The sequence below is a fragment of the Podarcis vaucheri genome (assembly GCF_965113315.1).
Source record: "Podarcis vaucheri genome assembly, chromosome: 1".
In the NCBI taxonomy this organism is placed as follows: Eukaryota; Metazoa; Chordata; class Lepidosauria; order Squamata; family Lacertidae; genus Podarcis; species Podarcis vaucheri.
Window position 1 is genome coordinate 72,707,043 of NC_138759.1, and position 23,367 is coordinate 72,730,409.

Sequence of the window (23,367 nt, forward strand, 5' to 3'; positions counted from 1 at the left end):
AGGTATCTTATCTAATCTTCCACCTCTCTTTATTTTACTGGCATATTGGGTTCTTTGATCCTGCAAAGAACCCTTAACAACAACACTTGGTGAGTCCCCCCCCCCCATCTCTACAGGTGGCAAAGCACTGATTAGTTCAGAGGCAATTCTTCATTCCTTCCTTAAATTACAAATCACATCTCACACTGTTGATGCATTCGTTTCCATAAATAAATGGACCTTACTGACTCACAGATGAATGCCTTCATCTGCTCCTCATGCCAGCCTGCTGACAGAACAGATTTATTTGGTACTCCGACACATCATAATTATCCTTTCTAAAAGTGACAATGTTCCTATGGCAACATTTGCATTTTAGTATTTAAGATCTCACGAACATTCCAAAGTGAGAATATGTGTAAGGAAGAGTACCAGGGGAAAGGAAAATTCTGAGCTGTCACTTATGAAGGAGGTGGCATAAAAAGCCAGGTGAACTTGTCTATAATGTGAGATGTCCCGGCATATCTGGAGGAACACAACGTATTTCTGGTATGCACTTGCAGGAGAGTGTTTATCAGTTTGTTTTTAATATGTTGGAAGTGATCTGATAAAATGTTATAAGAGCCTAACACTGAGACAAGGCATAGATTCCAATGGGAACCAGATAAGGCTGCAGAGGAAGTACCTTCAAGGAATGTACACCTAGAATTAAGAACCTAAAGAAATACCCCACACTGACATTTTGGCCTCAAGTACCGATTTCAAAACTGCCCAGAAATTTTTTGTTTCTTAGAATGCAATGCTGGGTACAAGGCTTCTATTAGCCAGATTAAGATGCTTTGAAGCAGAGTGTTGGTGATTTTTATTAATTTCTTATCTGCCCTTCAGCAGGCTACAACAATTTTAAAAGACAATTTTAAAATCAATTAAAACAAATAATCTGGTGCAGTGCTTGGACTAAGTCCGTTGTCCCCAAAACCTGCTGCATTAGACTTGTTAGCACCTCGTGTGGCGCTGGCCCCCTCCATCCTCTTTCTGCTCAAAAGCAGCTCACTGAATTCAAAACATGTGGAGCCCAAAATGTTCTGCACAAATTACTGTCTCTGTTATCAGCAGCCAATAATTACACTGATCACAGCTTGATATTGCAGTAGTAAACCAACATGTCCCAGGAAGGAAGGAAGCAACTGCCCTTAAGTAGGGAACAATCTTGATCATCCCCCCCCTTTTCATGTGTTCCTTCTCAGCTCGCTGCATACATCTGATAACAGAACGTTGTTGACTTAAGAAAGCTCACCACAGTGTGGACCACTTAGGACTCTAAAAGATACCAGAATATGTTTGCCTTCTGAGTACTTTTTAGTTAACTGAGAGGCTATAGTACATATCCGCCATACAGTGGTGCCCCGCAAGACGAATGCCTCGCAAGGCGGAAAACTCGCTAGACGAAATAGTTTTCCATTTTGGAGGTGCTTCGCAAAACGAATCTCCTATGGGCTTGCTTCGCAAGACAAAAATGTCTTGTGAGTTCCTGCGGGGTTTTTTTCCTTTCCCCCCCTTTTTCTAAGCTGCTAAGCTGCTTATCAGCTGATCCGATAAGCTGATAAGCCGCTAATAGCCGCTAATAGCCGCTAATAGCGCTAATCCGTCAATGGGCTTGCTTCGCAAGACAAAAAAACCGCTAGACGAAGAGAATCACAGAACGGATTCTTTTCGTCTTGCGAGGCACCACTGTACCATGGCCAGTGCACTGCTGACATGTGGCTCCTGGAAGGTTGACTGAGAGGGAATATGGTTCTCAGGTCAAAAAAATATTCCCCATCTCTGAGAAAAACAATGCAGATTAAAGTACACACCAGAAGAGCCAGACTAGCAGAGAATTTGTTTATTTTATTTGAAATAGTACATAGAGAAGACAACATTACTTCTAGACATTTGAGAGAGAGAAAATGTAGATTTAGAGTTTTATCAACAATGATCTTGGAGTGATAAGTAAAACCTACAAATTATTTGCTGGAATGCATTCAGCACAAGAAGATCAGCTTCTACAACCAAAGAACATAGAAGAATACAAGATGTTCTGAATCCAACAAGCGAAATTCCAAGCATTTAACTGCAAATAATCAAAAGAATCTTACATTTATAGATTAGTTTTCTTCTGAGAGAGATTGATTTTGTCACCGAGACTGAGAGCCATTCCCTGCAAAAGAGATGAGAGATTAATGGGTACATGTCTAAATTAATTATTAACATGCAAAAGAAACAATTTTCTCTCTATTTATATATCCAACCAGAAATAGCTGTCATTCACAGTTCAAAGCAGTGTTTCTAAGGTTAGGTCTGTTTTCTAATAGAATGCTGACATAGCTATATCGCAGGCAACCCTTGATACAGAGGGAAACCTAAATCAGAATTGGCTACTTCAATCTTTCATCAAATTAAACACTGCCAGGACAGCAGCAGCGAATGTCATAATTAAAGGAGGAATGTGTTACATGGAGAAGCTATACTGGAGGAGAGGGGAAAAGGGGTCTCAAAGGCAAGTTTAGTGGAGAAATACCCAGTAATAATTCAATTCCTATATTTTGATTGAGAGCAAATACCCACATTTCCATTCCCTTTCAGTAAGGACCATATTATTCAGCAGATTCCCTCCTATATGTCAGGCATTATAACATCATGAAGAGTGAGATGGGCAGAGCTTTGTGATATTGATACAATATTCTATTCTGCTCCTGAAGTGAGAAGGGAAGACAGCCCTTGGCTCTGGAAAAGAGGTTTCCTATCCCATTCTGGCTCGTATTTTGCATACTACAAAAAATTATTGTGGTGGTCATTTTCATCAAGCAGTGTGGGCAGATAGCTTTCCATCACTGCTTTTAATACCACTGTATGCATTAAGGCAGAGATGGGGAAACCGTGCTCCCCAGGAAGACGTGGTCCTTGGAAAAGGAAGAGAGCTTGGTGGAAGAGCATCTGCTTTGAATGCAGAAAACCTCAGTACTGAAGCATCTCCAAGCGGGGCTCAGAGAGACTCCTGCCTCAATCCCTGGGGAGCCACTGCCAATACTGAGCCTAAGTAGAAGGCAGATTTCTATGTTGGACTACTGCTCCCATCGGCTCTGCCCATTGGCCATTCTGCCTGGAACAGACAATGAATTGGTGTCCAGGACCATCTGGAGGGCTAGGGGTTCTCCATCCCTGCAACATGCATGTGAATCCTCCCGCAAACTGCTTTTATCTTTTTTCCCCTGGATTCCTTCCTCATTTCACAACTCCCCAGCAGAAACCTCTTTTTTCCCTTTTCTTTTTTTTTTGAGGGGAGGTGGCAGTGGCATGGGCAACTGCAGCGAGGAAACTTTATTGCATAAGTGTCCTTCTGCTTGCCTAAGTTTTGGATGCAATCTTGAGCGTTTCATCTCATTCTGAGATTTCTTAGCGATAAGATGCTCAAACTCAAACTAACCCCCCACAGAACTAAATAGTATGTGCTGGAGGCAAGAAAGTGCCACTTCTGTCTCTGACACTGCTTCTTCCATACATAGTTGAGACATATAGGAACTTTTTTCTTTGGAAAATGCAGTTTCTATCGAAAATAGCTTCTGGTGCAGTGCAAGGAGCCATTGTTAGAAGTGGACTTTGTTGACATTCCAGTATGTCCATGAAGGGACTGGATACATACTAGAATGTCAGCCAAGTCTGGTGCTCCTTGCATTGCACTTCTGAGATCCGCCTCAGTTTCATGAGCACATTTTCCAGTAGACTGCGATGGTATTACAGGTCCAAGAATTTGTCACACACCTGGAAAAGCATCATTTACAACCAACTATTTCAGACACCTTCCTGCTAATTATAGAGATTTATGTCTCAAATGTCTACTTGGAAATTCATCTGTAACTCTATTCCAGGACACAGTTGCCCACTCTACCTAGATAGCCTAACACAGAAAGACATTAACCCGATTACCAATTAGATAATATTAATTTGTAAATTTCAAACTTGCAACATCAGTTTGGGAGTTGACTATTTGAGGAGACATATAAAATATAATTACCTGACTTTTTGCACGAATTCTTATGTGTCCGGTGACTGGAGCATCAGGCCCAAGATGAATGGGCTTTTCAATGCTGACATTTGCAAGGGCATCTTCTCCGAATATGGACCGTGCATACAGATTGGCTGCCATGAAGCCACAGTAACCAGAAAGTGCCTAGAAAGACAATATTTTATACACCTTTTACAAGGGCATTTTATTTCTTTTTTGAAATTAACTCATCACTGCACAGCGTCTTAAACTACATATTTACTCACAGGCACACACACACACACCCTGCGCCCCATAAGGGATTCAAGGCAGATGGTGATTATTATAATAATTCAATAATAATAAATGCATGGACTCAATGCGGAGCTAAATTGCACTTAAAAAAACCCTTCCGTTTCTAAACCCAAAAGACAAAGAGAATCATATAATCGCTTGGATCCTAAGTTGCTCTTCCATTTGTGCCAAATGTCCTTTCATTTGTAGCTCTTAGCAACATAACCCAAATGTCTCCCAAACCTCGGAAGAAAATTCTCCAGGGGGTGGGGGTGGGGGATTATAGAGGGCTGCTGATGGAAAGGGAAAGTGGGGAAAGCCCCACTCCATGAATGTAACCCGATTCACTCACAGAAGGGAAGTTAGGATCCAAGCCAATGTATCTGGGTAGCAGAACAGATTTAAATTCAATGAAAGTGGGTTTATTTGTGATTTGAGATTAGAGTTATAATTTATTAGCAAAAGGTATTACCTTTTCTGGAGTAAGGCACTTCATATTAGTTGACTTTAATATATGTTGCAAATATTCATTCAGATCTATTATATTTGTATTCACAGTGACCTTGAAAAATAAATAAATACAAGGACAATCATTGTACCAAGAACCTACAGAAGCTAAATTCACTCAAGGCTGATAAGATCTATGTGGAAGGCTGTTAATCTAACATGGAAACAGGGGCTGTTCTACCCCGTAACAAGTTCAGAAGGATTAGGTAATACACCCTATTCTATTTAATGTGACCAAACGAAACGAAACAGCACACATTTGCCGTATATCTGAAAGGGTCCTACACAACTCAAAAGCCTGTATTTGAAACAAATTTCAGCCCAATAAAAAGTGTATTGCCATGGGAGGTGCACCTGAGCCAGAGTGGTAGTTTTTCTGAAAGCAGTACAGTAGCTCAGATGCAAAGACCGGCATGCGGTGTTCTGCATGTATACTTGGGCTCTTACGCTCCTGCAAATAGCTGCATATGTTCCCTAGAAAGCTGCTTCCAAGGGACAAAAACAAACAAAGCATATCTCCCACACCTGTATGGTTTCTTAATAATATTCTATTTTAAAATGTGGATAAATAAAGGGTAATGAGAGCTCACTTTGTTTTCCCATTCAAATTCTGCCCACATCTGACGGAACTCAGCATCAGTACAAGTAGCAGGCTGGATGTAATCCATGATGTCAATATGGATGTCACTGAGGACAACACAGTTTCTGTCACTAGCTGCTCCAGAAACATCATACACTAAAAGAGAGAGAGATTAGGAGAATGGAGACCATTACATAACTTGCAACAGATTTAAAGGTTGAATGAAACTCATACTCCTTCCAATTCAGAATGGAGACATCTCTTTCAAAATAGCGTTGTTTGTAAAATATGTTTGTAAAATAAATACAGTCACATTCTTATAAAATAGAATCAAAGCAACACACTTTTAAGACTTCTTAGTTACTGTATACTATCAAGACTTGTACTCAGTATTGCTCAGTAATTCTAAGCAAACAATCAGTGCGGCTTTGAAAGGTAAGGTCCACCATCTTGATTCAAAATGGGGTTCAGCTGTATCCAAACATAAGACAAAAATATGTTCCTTGATCTCAGAAAACACCACGCAAAATTTGGTCACAGTATCTTAAAAGGTGTCCAAATGAATAGAGAAGAGACAGACAGACAAACAATATTCCAAAATATATAGCAGATAATATAGAATACTTACCGATATTACCAAAAATTATTCCATTCTCGGTGGAAGCGACTTTCACATTAGCCTTAATATTGGCAAAATCATGTGGAGCAAGTGTCAGAGGAGATGGTTTTTCCACAAGCTTCAGATCACCTGTTTAAAGAGGATACATAGAAGTTATCCAGGGGAAAAACTATTACCAGTAAAGCATTTTACATAATTGTTATATCTGTAATTGTTTACCTAATGTAGCTAATTCTAGTGTGCAATTCTGCAAAGTATCACTGGTTTGGTTTACCACGAGCACATCCAATACAATATCATATTGATTGACGTGAACATACGCCTCTGCATAGACTGGATCCGAGAATCCTGTCAACTGAGTCACCTGCCAAACATAAATAGAGAGTTAGGCTGCAATCCTATCCTCACTTAAATGGGAGGAAGCCCTGCTGAAATTCAATGTGACTCACTTCTGATCAGAGAGGTATAGGATTGTGCGGTTAGCATCTTAACAAAAAGCTGGCATACATTATTGAAAATGAAGCATCACTACTGAAAACTGCATTATTCCCTTACACTATTCTCTTCCATTTAGGTCCATAAGGAGATTTAAGATCTTCCACATCCCAAACCATTTCCGATTATTAATACCAGAACACAGCTACCCTCTCTGGCATCCATATCTTTCTGTAAATTGTACACTTGGGAGATATGTTAAATAAGACACTCTAATGAACTAATGTCATTTCTGTGTTTTGCCCAGTAAAAACAACTTATCTTGTCTGTTTCATTCTCTTCAACCACAGCAAGGCCCCCTAGTTGCACAGATTTGTCTCAAGGCTTTCCTCTACTTGTTTAAAAAGGCAGCAAGTGGGAAGGTGACAAGAGTATGCCAGCACTGTGTCAATTGTAATTATGGGACTAATTCAGTGCTGCAGTTTGTTGTTTGTTCTACCAGGGCATGCATTTCAGCTGTGCCCTATTCTGAAGGTTCACCTGACAACCCCCCAAGGGTATACTGGGGGAAAGCACTGTTGGCTCAAGTGGAAGCCTTTGTGTGGGCTTCCGATTATGGGAGTCAAAAGCTGAATCAAGCCCATTTTTTAATAATTAAAAAACAGCAACATGGAAAGTGAAAGGATTTCTTTTGCTTCAGTCCTAAGGACCGCCTGGGAAAACGGATATTTGACAGCACCTTGTTGAGCTTGGATGCCAGTGGATCTGCAGCTTCTTTCCTTTGTGTGTTCCCCATAGCTGCTAGAAGACTCAGCTGAAACTGATCTTCCTTTGAGTTCATTTCATTTTTAGCAGTGAGTTGCATAAAGGAAATGGGATCATCTGGCTGAACTGTCACACTTCTTTTCTCAGACTCTTTCTGTGGTAAAGAGGAATAGGGATGAGTTGAGATATAACATACACATAAGGAACAACTCTCTGTTACCTGGGCTTTTTGTCAAGAGTCAGAGGCCTACAAAACGTTACAGTTACACGGGCAATTTTGAGCTCTCACCTTCTGCGAGAGCTTCTCCTCTTCCAGCTTAGCAGACAACATGTGAGAAAGGGACTGCCTGCACTCCTTGTTGAAGATGTCATTCATTAGTGGGGAACATTCTGAGAGGACCTTCAGGCAGAGAGAAATCCGATCCACGTCATCATCCGTTATTGGTTTCTTGGGAAGAGATGACTTTCCCAAATGGAGGATAGTAGCCATGAGCAACATCGCCTCAGCTACAAAAGACTGAAGGAGGGGAAAAGAGGAGAATATTAGGATGTGCATTTCCTTTTGAATTCCAGAAACTCAATACTCCCTCTTAAAAATAACATGCAAAACCCAATCAAAAATGGGGGAAACAGATTATATCTGAAGCTGATAGCAGCAATTTGTTAGCTTGAAACTAAGTAGTACACCTTCACACAAAGCAAGCTGTAAAAGCAGTGAAGGTGCCTTGAGTGTAAAGAGACTGCCCAAAAGGTGTGAACTTCAAGTATCTAAGAGAGATGGCTGTCCTCTCACCAAGTTTCAGAGGCAGGAATCCCTTAAGCACAATTCAAAGAAATATAACGTACATTTTGCTTCTTTTTTTCTTGAACCAGCATCACATAACGTAACGCAATCTTGGTCAGAGTTGTGGCGAGGGAGGCTGCGACAAAGAAATCCCCATCCAGCAAAAACCCTCTCAGTGGAGGCCTACCAAAAAAAAAGAAAAGGGCAATCTGGAAATTTAGGGAAACAGCACCCAACATATTGCTTAGCCATGTGGCTTATATGACAGACTTCAGTTATTGTGGCGCCCTCAAGATGTTGAACTACAACTCCCAGCAGCCCCTACCAGCAAGGTCACTGATCAGGGGTGATGTGACTTTTAGTCCAAAACATCTGGCGGGCACCACACTGGTTGCACCTGATGTAACAGACTATCTATCATCGCACCCATAATAAACCTTCAAAATACACAAGTACACAGAAAAGGGGGGGATGGGGGGAGTGAGCCACGCAGGTTGACTGATACATACTCATCTATTAAGTTACTAATTAATTTTATGAAATGATGCATTTTCAATTTTTTCCTTCCGTACAGAAGAGCAGAAAGGCCAATAATGTTCCATGTTGGATAAAAATTCCGCCCCACATTACGGACTGGGACTGTAAGTACTTGGTGGGCTGGTTTTTTTTTTGGGGGGGAGGGTGGTTATTTTTTTGTAAGCAGCTTTACCCAAGCTGCAAACAACTCTTTGCTTTGTGTCTATGCCCTGGGCCGCAGCAACAAGATTCTCCTCTCTAATGACTCAGCAGGGCTCACTGCCAACGTGCAGATATCCTGTCTGAACTCAGTGTCTCCTGCCAATGATGTGCTTTCCAACTCCTGGCTGCTTGCTTAGAGAGAGAAAAAATCTCCAAGGAATTTTGTATTGAGTTTTGTTTCTTAAAAACTTGAAACAATATACTCTGACCAAATGGCAGTAAAGGCACACTGCCCTCTTCTGTCCAATATTCACAGACAATAACTGCTGCAGTCTGTTCTAGTGTCATTACTGGAATGTTGAGACAATTAGAGAGATTACAGGAACAGAAAGAATTGCATCAAGCATTATATATCTTTTGGATTCTTTGTGTTCTTGCCCTTTAAGGCGGCTTTAGACTGGCAACTGCGTTTTAATGACAGGTTATTGTTATTTTTATACGTATTTTCATATTTGGCAAGCCATTACGAGCAACTCCTTTCTGGAAGGGAGAAACAAGGTATACATTTTTGCATAAATAAAATGTATCACATTGGCAGACTTGTGTAAACATCGATTTATTTATTTTTAAAGATAGCTTTATATATATAAATATTTAAATCCCACTAGTGCTCTTGGTGCTGTTGCACCATCAAAGCACAAAAGTAGAGGGGATTTCCTTCAGTTCTCTCTCCCCGCAAAGTTCCTTGGATCCCATCTCCCATCTAAAAAAATTGGAAGTGGCAGCTGTGGAGTTAATGGGGAAATCAGGGGAAATCAGCTCCACACATCTTACGTGAGTGGACACCTCCTGCCAGATCTAAAGCCCTTGCACTCACACAAAAGCACCAGTTGTAAATCATCCACTACTAACAAAGGCAAAAGCCAAATCACCTGTCTTCTTCTTTTTTGGCAGGTCTGGAACTGCTAAGAGCACTCTGTGTAGCATACGTTCCCATTTCAGTGACCAGTTTTTGGGCTGGACCCACAGTAATTTCCTCCTCAGGCTTCATCTCACCAGCTTCTTTCTTGATTTCAGATTCTACTATTGGGATCTGAAAGATTAACAATGTGACTGATAAAAAAATTAACAGCATAAACTTCAGCCTGGAAGATGGGGCTATATTCTCTCAGATGCCCCAAAGAAAATAAACTTAACCAATCTCCTCCTGTACGCACCTCCATATATTAATTTCTCTCTTTCCATTAAAGTACTCTCTGTTCCATTAACTATTAATGAAATGATGAATTATTTCAATACGATTAATCTTTGATTAATTTGTTCAGCAAAAACTACAAGTTGGCATTAGCATGGTATTGTTTTTCATTTGTACAGTACATCCTCAAGAAACCACCAAATGTAACCAATTTTAAAATCCTGTGGTTTTCAAAGGCTTATTTCCCCCCTGAAATGTATAAAAACAGAAAAACGTGTTTTGATTAACAATACAGACACCTACCTCTCCCAGTGATCTACGGACTTCTGTCATTACGCTCTGTATATCTTCCTTTGTGCTACAGTATTCTCCAAGGATCCAGAGGGCTCCGCGATAAATTCTATAAAGCACAAATAAATAAATAAATCAGCCTTGCAATTTTATATAGATCATCAATTCAAACTGCACCCTCATACATTTCATGGGCACATCAGTCATTCCGGTTCAAAAGGATTAAGTAGCCTACAAAAATTATTAGTATTTGCTTAGCAGAGGCTCAGTTGTCTATTGATCTGCTTACCAGATATATGAACTGCCAAAGGTAAAGGAGACGAGTGGAAGAGCATCCTCCTCCCTCCTCTTTCAGTTACCACTCTAGATTTATTTCCCAGTGGCAGAAAAATATTGCAGGAACAGTAAAACTCATGGGATATAAGCCACTGCTAACAAAGGCAAAAGTCTATTCACCTGTCTTTCGGGGCACTATTGTGAATGCAAGGGCTTTTATCTGGCAGAAGGCATCCACTCATGGAGGAGGTAGGAAGGTGAGAGGAAGTGGGAAAACAAAAGACATGTGAATGGGCTGTCAGAAAGGCCAGGAAGATGAAATGTTGGCACAAGACTATATATATTTACTCACAATTAAGTTACACTGGTCTACTGAACACAATGAACGTGTGAGCAGGACTGTAGCATGAGTAGCCTTTTAATATCACTTCCCCTGCATGCTGAGAAAACACGTACTAAAACAATTAACTTAATGAGGTTTCTCTCCCAGCAACCCAAGCTGCTTTTGAAATTTGAGAGGCAGGATTACCAAGTATAGTCGTACCTTGGAAGTTGAACGGAATCCGTTCCGGAAGTCCGTTCGACTTCCAAAACTTTCAAAAACCAAATCGTGGATTCTGATTGGCTACAGAATGCTCCTGCAGCCAATCAGAAGCTGCAGAAGCCCTGTCGGATGTTCGGGTTCCAAAAGAACGTTCACAAACTGGAACAATCACTTCCAGGTTTGTAGCGTTCGGGAGCCAAAATGTCCAAGTTCCAGGGTGTTTGGGATCCAAGGTACGACCGCATCAGTAAGGTAAATTTTGGACAGATTTCCATCCGCACAGGCATTGCAGCTTCCCACATAGAATGGTACTCCCTGTCCATGGGGGCTCTTCTGGGGACTCTCCTTCCCCCAACTCCAAGCCACTGTTGGGAGGTATGGTGGAAGTAGGAGGAGAAAATCCCTGTTGTGCTAGCAGACTTCCTCACACAAGGCTTCTACTGATGCGGCTTGTTATGTGTCAATCCCACCCAATAATTCATTTAGAAACAAATCACATGCTGCTGCAGATGTATGTAATGGAAACAGATTAATTTAATTGCCCAATCACTTCAGTTTTTTAAAGGCAACACAACTAAGTCTCGTGAGAGTAAGAACACTGCCTTTTTGGCAGTGTAGCAAACATACGATTTATTTTCACATCTGTTCAGAGGCACGCCAAAATTTGAAGGCAATAAAATGAATTAAGAATTTTAGCCAAAGTCATATGCGCCCACATCGGTTTCCTTAACTCACTTCTATTTTAACAACTTAGAGCAGGGGTCGGCAAGGTTTACCTTGCCTGGGCTGGTTCACTCCAGCGGAGATCCCTCCATGGGCTGGATCCCGAGCGCGCATGCCCACGATTTCCGGCATCAGCGTCTGCGCAGACGTGATTTCTGGCGCCACAGAAGCGAGCCCCCGTGCCGTGTTGGTTTAGCGCAGCGCATGGGGACTTGGCAAGCGGGCGGCTCGTGGGCCAGTTAAACGACCCCTCTGGGCTGCTTGTAGCCCATGGGCCTTAGGTTGCCGACCCCTGACTTAGAAGCACCTAAACCTTTAAATCCAGGTGGTGAGCAGTGTCTACTTGAGGCATATGCTAAACTTACTTGACAGATTTAATACAGTGGAACACTTCCAGCATCTTCTCCACAATAAGTAGTCTGAGATTATCAAAACGCTGGATGGCTTCACGCACAAACTCCAAGACATCAGCAGCTGCAGCTTCATTATAATCACTGAGGAACTCCATCAACTAGGATAAGAATGAACAAGTCACACAACTTGAAAGACATCAGCACCCCATTAGCCAAGTTAACAGGATTTGGATTGACTGTACATGTACAAGAGTGCTTTAGGCTCAACTATTTCTGTAAGACACAGCGCACAGAACAAGGTGGCAATTGGGTACAATTTAACAGCCGCTTTGCATGCACAGAGGCCAATAGCTGCCCATATCATATGGAGTGATATTCAACAAATGAGTCCCTTCAGCAGAAGCCCTGTGCAAAGACGTCTGCTTGTGCAATGGGCTCCCCCCCCCCAATTCCTCTCCACGCAACTGGCTCAGGGGATGGGGTCAGGGAACCCTTGGAACAACATGGTGGGAGAAAAGGGGGATAATTCCATCTGGCAAGCCATATTGCTTGCACTGACAGAACTATCAGAACAGCATTATATTGAATTCTTTCTAAAAACTTTAGTAAACTTTGGCCAGAAATCCTAGGGAACTCAGTGCTTTCTGACTCAATAAAGTTGTTCTGAAGCTTTTATAATTCAAAATAAAGATGACAATTTCTTGTTTAAACATCTACAATGTTGTCTTGTTACTTTCTGGCACTAATACAGTTTGTTCTTCCAACTACAATTCCACAAAAATAAGAACCTCTTCTCACATAACGAAATTATGAGAATTTATAATAAACTGTGTGCTTTAACTAATAGAAAACAACAAACTGGGAACAAGAATAAACTGAAAAATGGGGGGAGAACCAATCAGGGCTACAAGAAAAGTAGCTGAGAAAGTAAGAGACTATTAAATATTAAACAATTATTGCAAGTTAAGTGTAACAATTTTTTTTATTTTTTATTAAGTGTAACAAAATTTGTGGAACAGGAACAAAATGTTGAATGAATTGCTTACCACAGGAATGACATTTGCAGCCATATCAGGGAACCGAACGCTACAAGAATGTAATGTCCGAACAAGCAACTGTCTGTATTTATCAGTATCTTCATGCTCTGTCACATTATTTGTTTTAATTACTTCTTTCTTCAAAACAATCACCAACTAGACAAAAGCAAAACACAAAACAACAATTACATTTTTTAAAAAAGGTCAAAAGATTAAAGCTAAAGTATTGTGTAGTTACTCAAAAGTAAGCTAAGCTGAATTAAGAGAGACTTTACTCAAACATTAACAGGTATAGGATTCAGCTGGGGGGGGGGGGGAAGGAACATGTGTTTTACCTCTTCTACATTTCTGGAAGATACAAGATCGAGAGCCAACTGTAAGGTCTTCTTGCGCACTTCCAAGTCTGGTGTACTCAGAACTCTTAGTATGTCCATTACTAGATCCTGAAATAAAATACACTTTGTTTGTAAGTATGGGCTATTTCATTTCTGTGCAATGCGCTGTTTATATTTATTCATATTTTACTTTATTAATTTAATCTCTATACCACCCTTCATCCAAGGACCACAGGGAGGATTAAGATATAAAAAAACCAAAAATGCATAACACAGTTTTAATATACAACATACATTTGGTTGTATAGCTTTGAATTTGAGAAAACTATGCCTACCTGCAGTACTCTTTCATGGGCTGGGTGATCCTTGAGTTCAATCAAGCGGTCCAACACAATGAGCTTCACATTGTTGTCACTTTCTTTAATAATCAGGTCAATATAGCACTGAGCTGCTGCCTTCGGTTAAAAAAAAAAATGAAAATGCTTAAAACATTCCAATTTGTGATATAGGAAAAGAAGTTGACAAACAAATTAAGTGCAAGAACACATGTTTTTCTAAATCAACAGGAAATGTTACAAACTAAGGAAAATGGGCAAGCCTGCACAATAATTCTGAGCACTTGAATTGATTTGCCTGTTTGACATTCTCTGGTAGTTTGCATGGATATTTGTGGCACTATATTTTCCATTAAATCTTAGGCATCAGGATGAAATATGGTGTACACATTCAGAAAACAATTGTATGTATATTTCAAGTGCAAAATGTGGCTCAATCTTTGCATCCATTTCTGGGGGTGGGCAGGATACAAAATACAATGCTACACTATATCTCAGCTGAAGAATAAGATACTGGAGTGTTCCATTACCATGGTACTTTTGGACAACACACAGTTCGAAGTGGCCTCCTTCTAACTTGGCCTGTTCCTGACTTAGTACAACATCATGGAATTGCAAAACAGTACCCTCAAAATGCTTTCTTTAAATTATAAATTGGATAATGGTTCATCTGATGTTCATATTCATGTGCCAATAATCAATGAACAAAGCAGTACCTTGGTGAGACACTCCTAAACTTTACCTGCTGTTCCAATTCACAAGGCTTAAAATGCCTTAGTACCAAATGTATACTGATGTCCAAGACACTTAAAAAATATTTTGATGTGTCACAATACGCTGCAGTACCTTGATTGCTGTTGGTGCACTGGAAAGTGTAACTAATGTTCCTGCTGCTTCATATTTTACTGCAGGGCTCGACGATTGCAGTAAATTGTAGATACAACGAATAAACCGAGCTCTTTCTGATGGATTAGCATGGCAAACCTAGATTAGGAAAGATGCAGAAGCAATGTTCTCTTGCTGAAGGAGGAATGGATTATCTCTTTTTAAACAACAACAACAACAACAACAACAAAACCCTCAACTGCTTAGTTCTCTTGTTACTACACTGGTTGTCAAACACCAGAGAAAACCTGAACAAACATACTACCCATACAAACATTAGCAGTACCAAAATAAAGAATATCACTGATACAGAAGTCTTATTCAAACAACATTTGTTTCTAAAAATACACCAGTTTGAATCTGACAAACTACAATAACACTGATTTAGGAACATTGCTTTTTTGTCCTCTCCTCCTTGCTACAGCTTCCAAAAGTCGATTCTGTGAGTTGGGAGACCCTTGTATTCAGCCGGGGTGACTACAGATGGAAATGAGTTTTATCAGAAATCATAGAATCCTATTGTGTCAGTCAAGTGCCTTCTGATTGTACTTGCATCCAGCCTATCATCTTTCCATCTGATTATGTGGAATCTGGCACCCAAAACTGCAAAGGTTGTAAAGGTCTATTGTAGACCTACTAAAATGAATGGGCATGACTAACTTAGATTCAGTAGCTGGATACAACTCTCACTTATTAACACATTTGTTAGTCCTTAACTTCCATTTTCCCACTGTTTGCAACAAATGAGCTGAGGCTCATTTTTTAGAAACAATTTCTTTCCCAATGAAAGCTGAAATTATTTCTTTCCTGTACCTTATAGATCAGTTCCACAATAACGAGTTGTAGAATATCACCAAATGTCTGGACTTGGTCAATACAGGTACTCAAGTAATCCAAAGCACGATCCTTCAGAAATAAACAAAATAATTTTCACATTTAAGTCTTGCCATTTCTCATTATAATCCAAGTAGTATGTATTCATTTTTACATTTTATATTCTTTCAGTTTACCAGGGACACACCAAATTACAGCATGTAATTTTATTTTTAGTCATATGTTGCCATCTTTGTACTTGGATGACACTTTAATAAAATAATAGGCTCAAGAGGCTTACAATCTAGAAAAAGACAAAGGGGAGACAACAGAAGGAAATGGAGCTGGGCAGGCCTGGAAGATAATGCATATATTGAAGTTACACATACTTAGGCATACTGGGAGTAGGAGACAGTGCCAAAGGGATCACTGAAAACCTGTGTTTTGAAGAGGAATTTGAAGAAAAAGAGAGAGATGGCATCACAAAAGGCATTCTGGGAGATGTTTCCAAGCATAAGGGGCAGGAAGGAAGAAAGGGTGCAGTTGTTTGATGAAGCAGGAAACATTTAGACAGCTTGGGGTGATAGAGCTGGCTGAGTGAAGGCAAGGCAGGGATATGCCACTTAAATTAAAACACAAATTCAAAGTGTTGGTGCTGACCTTTAAAGCCCTAAACGGCCTTGGTCCAGTATACCTGAAGGAGCGCCTCCACCCTCATTGTTCTACCCAGACACTGAGGTCCATCACCAAGGGCCTTCTGGAGGTTTCCTCACTGCGAGAAGTGAGGTTACAGGGAACCAGGCAGAGGGCCTTCTCGGTAGTGGCACCCACCCTATGGAACACCCTCCCATCATATGTCAAAGAGAAAAACAACTACCAGACTTTTAGAAGACATCTGAAGGCAGCCCTGTTTAGGGAAGCTTTTAATGTTTGACAGACTATTGTGTTTTAATATTTTGTTGGAAGCCACCCAGAGTGGCTGGGGAAACCCAGCCAGATGGAAAGGGTACAAATAAATTAATAATAATAATAATAATAATAATAATAATAATAATAATAATAATTCAAAACCAAGAAGGATGGGGGGACATTTATTTTTACCTGATCAGCATGAATAAGCATCATGAAGGCATTTCTTTTGCAACTTGCATCTTTCTCATTCACCAGAAAATCATGGATCAGTTCAGGGGCATCAGGTATAAGATGCTCAAAGTTTCTTTTAAAAGAACAGAGATAAAGATTACAAATGTAACGCTCAATAATGTAATTGGATTAATACGAAATGTAGATGTTGTAGCCTTTTGAAGAAAAGTTAAAAAACAATTGTTCGGCACTCAATCTTTATATTCAAAGAACAGCAAGGTACCCCAAAATGGGTAAAGTTCTTTCAATTCCTTCAATTCTTTTATCCGATCCAATTCTTTCAATACTTTTATCCAATGCCATTTTTGCAAGGTTACAATTATTTACCTTTCCTGTGAGCTTGTAAATATAGAAGACTACTAACAGGGTAAATCTGTAACATTGTAATTATAATTCGACTGCAATTCATGGGCTATGCACCAAACTCCTAACAATCACAATGGCTTCAAACTTTTCCTTATGCACTGCTTGACAAACCAATTTGAAGAGTTTCAAAACTATAATCTGCTGCAAAGAAAAAAGCCACATAGAAAGGAGTTCCATGGATTGCAGCCTCAGTTTATTTAACAAGCTACGAAAAGTTGTGTTAAGTCTTATGATTTTATTTTAGCCTGGTTTACATTAGCTTGGACCAAAAAGTAAACTTAAAGTAAGTATTTCTGAAAATGAAGTTAAATGCTCCCTATTTCTCACAATGGCTCAATGCCATTTCTTAATTAATTTCAATGGTAGACTGGCTCACAAGCATCCAGCATAAAAAGCTATCAAAATTATGATCATTAACTGTTTTCACCAGAACCCAGTGTGCTATACCCCTAGCTCTGCAGGTCTGTGTGTACTTGTAAAGGGGCTTGTGGACAGATTGGAAGACAACTGTGCCATCCCGCTTGTGCAATGGACTTCCACTCATGCAAACATTACTTTCCCTTCCTCTCCTCTCCTCCCTCCTGTGTTCCTCCAAAATCTGCTGAGAGCTACAGGGAGGAGGAGAGATCACACTGCATTCATTGGTGCAACACTGGATTTCATCCATTACGATAAGAGAAACAGGACTACTTTCCATACTTGATTTAATTTCAGCGCACACTAAACTGATAAAGTCCTTTCACAAGTAACACTCCCATGCAGCATGTGTGAACAGTTTAGTAAAGGCAAAATAAAACAAACCAAAAAGTATTTAGAAATATTTCTCTGCTAGAAGTAGCAACTGAATTGGGATGTAGAATCCACAATAATAAAAAACCACAACAGATACAAATTATGAATTCTTCAAGCATTTATTGAAATAAGATTTTAAGTCGGTGTTTTTAACAGGTGATGATCAAGCTTAATTTTATAATTTGAGCATTATATAATTACTAAATAGCTTTAATGCATTAAGAAGGGGGAAATATGAAGTGTTAAAATGATGAGCATCATTTTAGGTTGTCACCTCCCCCCCCCACGCCCAAAGATACAGCATAGCTATGTTCCTAGTCTGACAGCTGGGACTTTAGTAAATTTGCAAAATTTACCTGTAAATAGTGTAGATTGCAAGGACTGCATTCCTCCGCACATAGCTATGACGATGTTCCAGACATGCACGAATAGCTGGCATCAATGGTTCCAGCAATTCTGCTTCTTTAAGCTTGCAAAGGAAACGGAGAGTGGATCCTCTGATGAACTCGTTTGGATGTTGAAGATCCTGAAACATCAAAATCAAGATGATATATGTATTTGGAAACGAAGTACAATTGCATTCTGGTTTCCTTACATCAACTAAGTCTACTAAATCTGGACAAAATAAAAATCAACTAAATCTGGACAAAGGCAAAAATAATCCAAAACTGAAAGTCATTTTTACAATAAAACCACATCTTGGTCCAAAAGAACAAGACAAAAACATATTCCACTTACAAAGCAGGATATTTAGATATATGCTATAGCATTAGTATGGTTGATTACAAATTACGTTGATTACATATTACGATTCTATGCTACAAGTAGAATAAATAAAAGATTAACCTTTCTGTAGGCATCACAAACAAGGATCATTTCTTGCAACAGTCTACCATCTGGAGTGGTCTTGGGAACAATCTCCCAAAATACTAAAAGCAGTTTTTTGATGGTGTGGTCCTGAAGTGGCAGCACAAACCGAATAATAGTCATCAAAAGTCCTGGCAGCTTTTCACCATTTAAAATCATTATGATTACTTTCTTCAAGGCCTCTGTCTTAGATTTCACATCTCCTTTTTCTGTTAGACAAAAGAAGCTGCGTAAGTTACATTAACCACAAACTATGATAGCAGAACATTTTTAAAATGTTGTTGCATTACATACTATCACTCTGAATTTCTTGTTCTTTCTCCTGCTACTGCTACATTTTATTACATGATAATCACTATAGAGATTTCTACACTTTGGCATAGTAAACCGTAGCCTTTGCCAACCTGGTGCTCTCCATGCTGGCTGGTGCTGATTGGAGCTAGAATCCAAAATACCTGGAAGGCAACAATTTGGTGACGGCTTTCTTACTGTGTACTACTCCAACCAAAAGAACACACAAGTAAAGGAGAAGGGGAAGCATTTCTGGGTAGACACTATTGGGTTTACATGTGCCTCACATTACTGACAATTCAATTTAGGCAAAATTCTTACATACAACCACCACACAAAAGAATGCTTGAAAAGTTCCCATATGGTGGCTCCTCTATGCAGTGGCTGTAATGCACTAGAGTTGCATGCTACAGAACACACATGCACTTACTCAGCAATGCCTGCACTTTTGCTGCACTCCCACTTTTTCAGTAGAGCTGCAACTGAGTGCAGAAGGAACTGAAATTTAACTTGTCATTCATCACTGTTTGCTCTGCAACATGCTTACTCCACTTCCCATGTTTTGCCCGTGAGACTATATGTATTTCCTCACACTAATGTGTGGTCTGTTAACCATTTTAGCTGCTACTATATGCTTAAATTAGTTTATTTCACTTTTTAAAGGCTGTTTTACAGCATTTAATGTTTAAAATATTTTCATTTCATTTTTTTCTTTCCCACCACTTCTCTGATTGCCACGGCAGCAGAACAGGCAATAGAATATTTGAAATAACTTCACATACAACTATAAAAGTATGGTCCAGAAAGCATAACATACCCAAGTCATTCTTTAAGCTCATTTCAGATGGTGGCTCCGAGTCCATTGGAACAATGATTAATGTATAGCACACATTTTCTGCAGCCGTCATTTTGTCTCTTTATCAAAGTTCTCTCAATGCAAGATTTTTAAAAAAGATGTCTCACAAACTCTGGAAAAGAATTCCAATAATGCAGTTAATTGATAACTATGCTTCTACTGTAGTCCATGCGTTGTCATAAAAAATCCCCAAATATCTTCAAGTCTGTATTTTGTCTACTGGACTGAGGGCTGCAGGACAATGTACTCTATTGAAAATAATGCAACAAATGTGCAAATATATGCAACCATATTTCAAGGGGAACAGTGCAGCCTTATATTCAGGCATAGGCAAACTCAGCCCTCCAGATGTTTTGGGATTACAACTCCCATCATCCCTGACCACTGGTCCTGTTAGCTAGGGATTATGGGAGTTGTAGTCTCAAAACATCTGGAGGGCCAAGTTTGCCTATGCCTGCTTGTATTTAACAACTCTCCTGCTGGCCACATTAATCCAGGAATGCCATACAGGTGAGGCTAGTAACTTTTGTGGGCTGATTTACAAATCTAGAATAACCTCATCTGAATGCTCACATGTACCAAAGCTGCAGTCTCATATATGTCTATTCAGCAGTAATACTGCCCCATTAGATTCAGAGGGATGTACTTCCAGGTGTGTATGAGATTGGAGCCAAAATGCAATAGAACATCTGAGTAGAAAGTGTTTTTTAAAAAAGCATTAGCAATATACAGTATCCAGTTATCCAGTTCTCAGTTGTTATTTAGACATTCCAGACGCTTAACTACATTATTACAAATCCTTCTAGTAAAGAATACATACACAATAACGTCCTAAGAAAACATAGCTGGCTGTATAGTCACTAAAATAAGTGGATACTGTATCATCAAAATAAAGCACCAAGTGCTTTATAAATTTCAGTGCTAGAATAAAATTCATGCCTAACCTTTGACGGGTTCATGCGCACTGAGATATTATTCATTGAGCAGTCAAATGCCAAACCCCAAGTTATAGCCAGTGGGAAAACAACCGTTTGACAAAGTCCCTCACTAAAAGCTCATAAATAAACTTAGCAGTCATGGAATTGGAGAAAAGGTACCCTTGCGGATGGGTAACTCCTTCAAAAATAGTAAGTGTAGGATAGGTACAGATTGTTCTCAAAATGAAATGCAGTATGAAAACACAAGGTTCTGTATTGTGATATTTGTTCATAAACAATCTGGAGACCAGGGCTAGCAGGAAAAGTAGCCAAGTTTGCAGTTGACACCAAATGATTCCACATGGTGGTAGCTCAAACAAGTTTTGAGGTGTAGCAAAAGAACTTCTCCAAATACAGTGAATGCATTTGCACAATATGGCAAATGAGATTTAGTGTAAATAGATTTAAGGTGATATACATTAGGAGGGGGGGGAATCTAGATTTATATATACACCAATACAGCATACATTGATGGGAAGCAACCAGACAGGGGAGCATGAAATCATGGTGAATTGCTAATGAAAACATTGATTATGTGCACCACATCAGTAAGGGAGAATTCCATGCTAGGAATTATTAGGTAAGGAACTGATGACGAAGTGATCTGTGCAATAAATCCACAGTGTAGCCATCTCCAGAATACTGTGTTCAGTTCTGGTCATCCCCCAACCCACCCACTTGAAAAGTGGTCCTCACAGAACTAGAAAAGGTGCAGAAAGGGGGAAACAAGGCTATCAGGGAATTTAAGCAATTTCCCTACAAGATTAGGTTTTAACTTAAAAACAAAAGAAATTAATAGGGTGGCATATGACTGATACTTATAAGATTATGCAAGGCATAAAAAGAATGGAAACTTTTTTTATTTTTACGCCTTTTCCTATAACAAAGACTCACTCAGTGAAATTGATTGGTAGTGGATTCAGAATTTTAAAAGGAAAGGACTTCTTAGAGTGACCAATTGGTGAAAAAACAAATGACTCCCACAAGTGAAATCACTGGGTCAGATAGTTAAAAACAAACACACAAACGTGTTATTGTAGAAAATTGTCCTCATATTTTAACCAAGAAACACAGACCCTCTTCTATGAAACTCACGACTCCATAAATGTACATGGATAGGTCAATCAGCAGTTCTCACCCATGGCCACCAAATGGAACCTCCATGTTCAAGGGCAGTGTGCCACTGAACACCAGCTCCTGGCAAACCACAACAGGAGAGGGCTGGTGCCATCATGTCCTGTTTGTGGGCTTCCTAGAGGCACCTAGCTGGATACCAGGAGAAACAGGATGTTGGACTAGGGGCAGGTCCTTGATCTGAGCCAGGCATAGGCAAACTCAGCCCTCCAGATGTTTTGAGACTACAATTCCCATCATCCTTGACCACTGGCCTTGTAGGCTAGGGATGATGGGAGTTGTAGTCCCAAAACATCGGGAGGGCCGAGTTTGCCTATGCCTGACTGACTGCACACCAGACCCTGGCTCTGGTGTGCAGAAGGACGCCTCTGCACACCAGAGCCAACGAAACAGCTTTCAGGTCCAAGATTTTCTTTTTTCAAGTTGAAATCAAACTTTCAACTTCTCCCGTTCCCCCGGGTTTTTTTTTTAATCTCCGGACTAAGCTACCAATGGCATAGCGTGGGTTGTCAGCACCCGGGGCAAGGCAAGTAATTTGCGCCCCCTAACCCGTGGATTTGCGCCCCCTAACCCTAACCCCCAGATGTTGCGCCCGGTGCGGCCGGGGCCCCCCCTGCACCCCCCACGCTACGCCACTGTAAGCTACCTGGCAAAGAACTGAAACCGGGTCGCCGCCCTCCGACCCAGCAGCAACGACGCGCCTCTCTTGCGCCCGTGTAATCCATGGGGAAATCCCACCGCCTCCTCCGCCCTGGGAAGGCAGAGTTAGACTTCCGACCTGAGGCTCCTGACCGACCCCCGAGTGACAAAGAGGCGCCCTTCTGCCTCCCCCATCTTGGCTCGGCGACGACGCCCGCTCGGCATTAGGCCCAGTCGAGGGATTTGGCGCCCGAGCCTCCCGTAAGGGCGCACGTTGTTCCAGCGGGAGGCTGGAGACGGCAGGGAAGGTCCTTCTCCGCCTCACGGCGACGCTGAAGCCCCTCAGGAAACTCGGCGGGCCCCGACGCTCCGCGCCTCCCCGGCATCCCTTTCCGCGCCCGCTCGGGTGCCCCGCTGCTACTAACCTCCCGCTGCTCCGGGTGGCTTCCCCTCGCTGCCGGTTCCCGCTGCGGCCTCGGAAAACGGGCGCTGAGGCTGCGCGGCCGCCGTCTCGTCGCTTCGGTAGCGGGCCGTAGCGGGTCCTCCCCGCCTTCCTGGCTCCTCCCGGCGCTGCCGCTGCCTCCTGCAGCTGACGTGGAAGCACTCGGCGCGCAGGGCCACATCGATAGTACGGCGGCCCGGACGGGACACGCCTCCTCCGCCGCTCGCCGAAACGCGCGTTCGCCGGAGGCGGGGAGCTGAAGCGCGGCCTCTTCCGCCTCACGCCGGGTCGCCGTGTCCGGGTTGGAGTCCAGCCTGCGAGGGCCGAGGCTGCTTCCCCATCCGCTGCTGGGAGCAGGACGTGGGCGGCGTCCGCCCCAGTGGCGGAGGGGCCGTTACACTGCGTGGC

At 41.1% G+C, this 23,367-nt stretch overlaps 1 protein-coding gene across 1 annotated transcript; it reads right to left on the reverse strand.

The window, feature by feature from the left end:
- Nucleotides 1–1,849: 1,849 nt before the first annotated feature.
- Nucleotides 1,850–23,120, reverse strand: COPB1 (COPI coat complex subunit beta 1). The gene is made up of 22 exons (XM_082193144.1): nt 22,943–23,120; nt 19,729–19,879; nt 18,600–18,829; nt 18,110–18,279; nt 16,554–16,668; nt 15,453–15,545; nt 14,601–14,738; nt 13,755–13,874; nt 13,420–13,527; nt 13,094–13,240; nt 12,060–12,205; nt 10,164–10,260; nt 9,598–9,758; nt 8,050–8,170; nt 7,493–7,720; nt 7,178–7,357; nt 6,223–6,367; nt 6,013–6,132; nt 5,395–5,540; nt 4,770–4,859; nt 4,034–4,189; nt 1,850–2,179 (listed from the first exon to the last, which is right to left on the reverse strand). The coding sequence occupies exons 2-22, from the start codon at nt 19,817–19,819 to the stop codon at nt 2,120–2,122; spliced, it is 2,862 nt and encodes a 953-aa protein (XP_082049270.1). The 5' UTR covers nt 19,820–19,879; nt 22,943–23,120; the 3' UTR covers nt 1,850–2,119.
- Nucleotides 23,121–23,367: the final 247 nt, after the last annotated feature.

Coding starts and splice junctions, on each gene's coding strand:
- COPB1 (XM_082193144.1), bottom strand. CDS start 19,819: ATGACGGCTGCAGAAAATGTGTGCTATACATTAATCATTGTTCCAATG. Junction 18,830..19,728: donor GAGCTTAAAGAATGACTTGG/GTATGTTATGCT, acceptor TTTGTCTAACAG/AAAAAGGAGATGTGAAATCT. Junction 13,241..13,419: donor CTTCCAGAAATGTAGAAGAG/GTAAAACACATG, acceptor GCTTTTGTCTAG/TTGGTGATTGTTTTGAAGAA.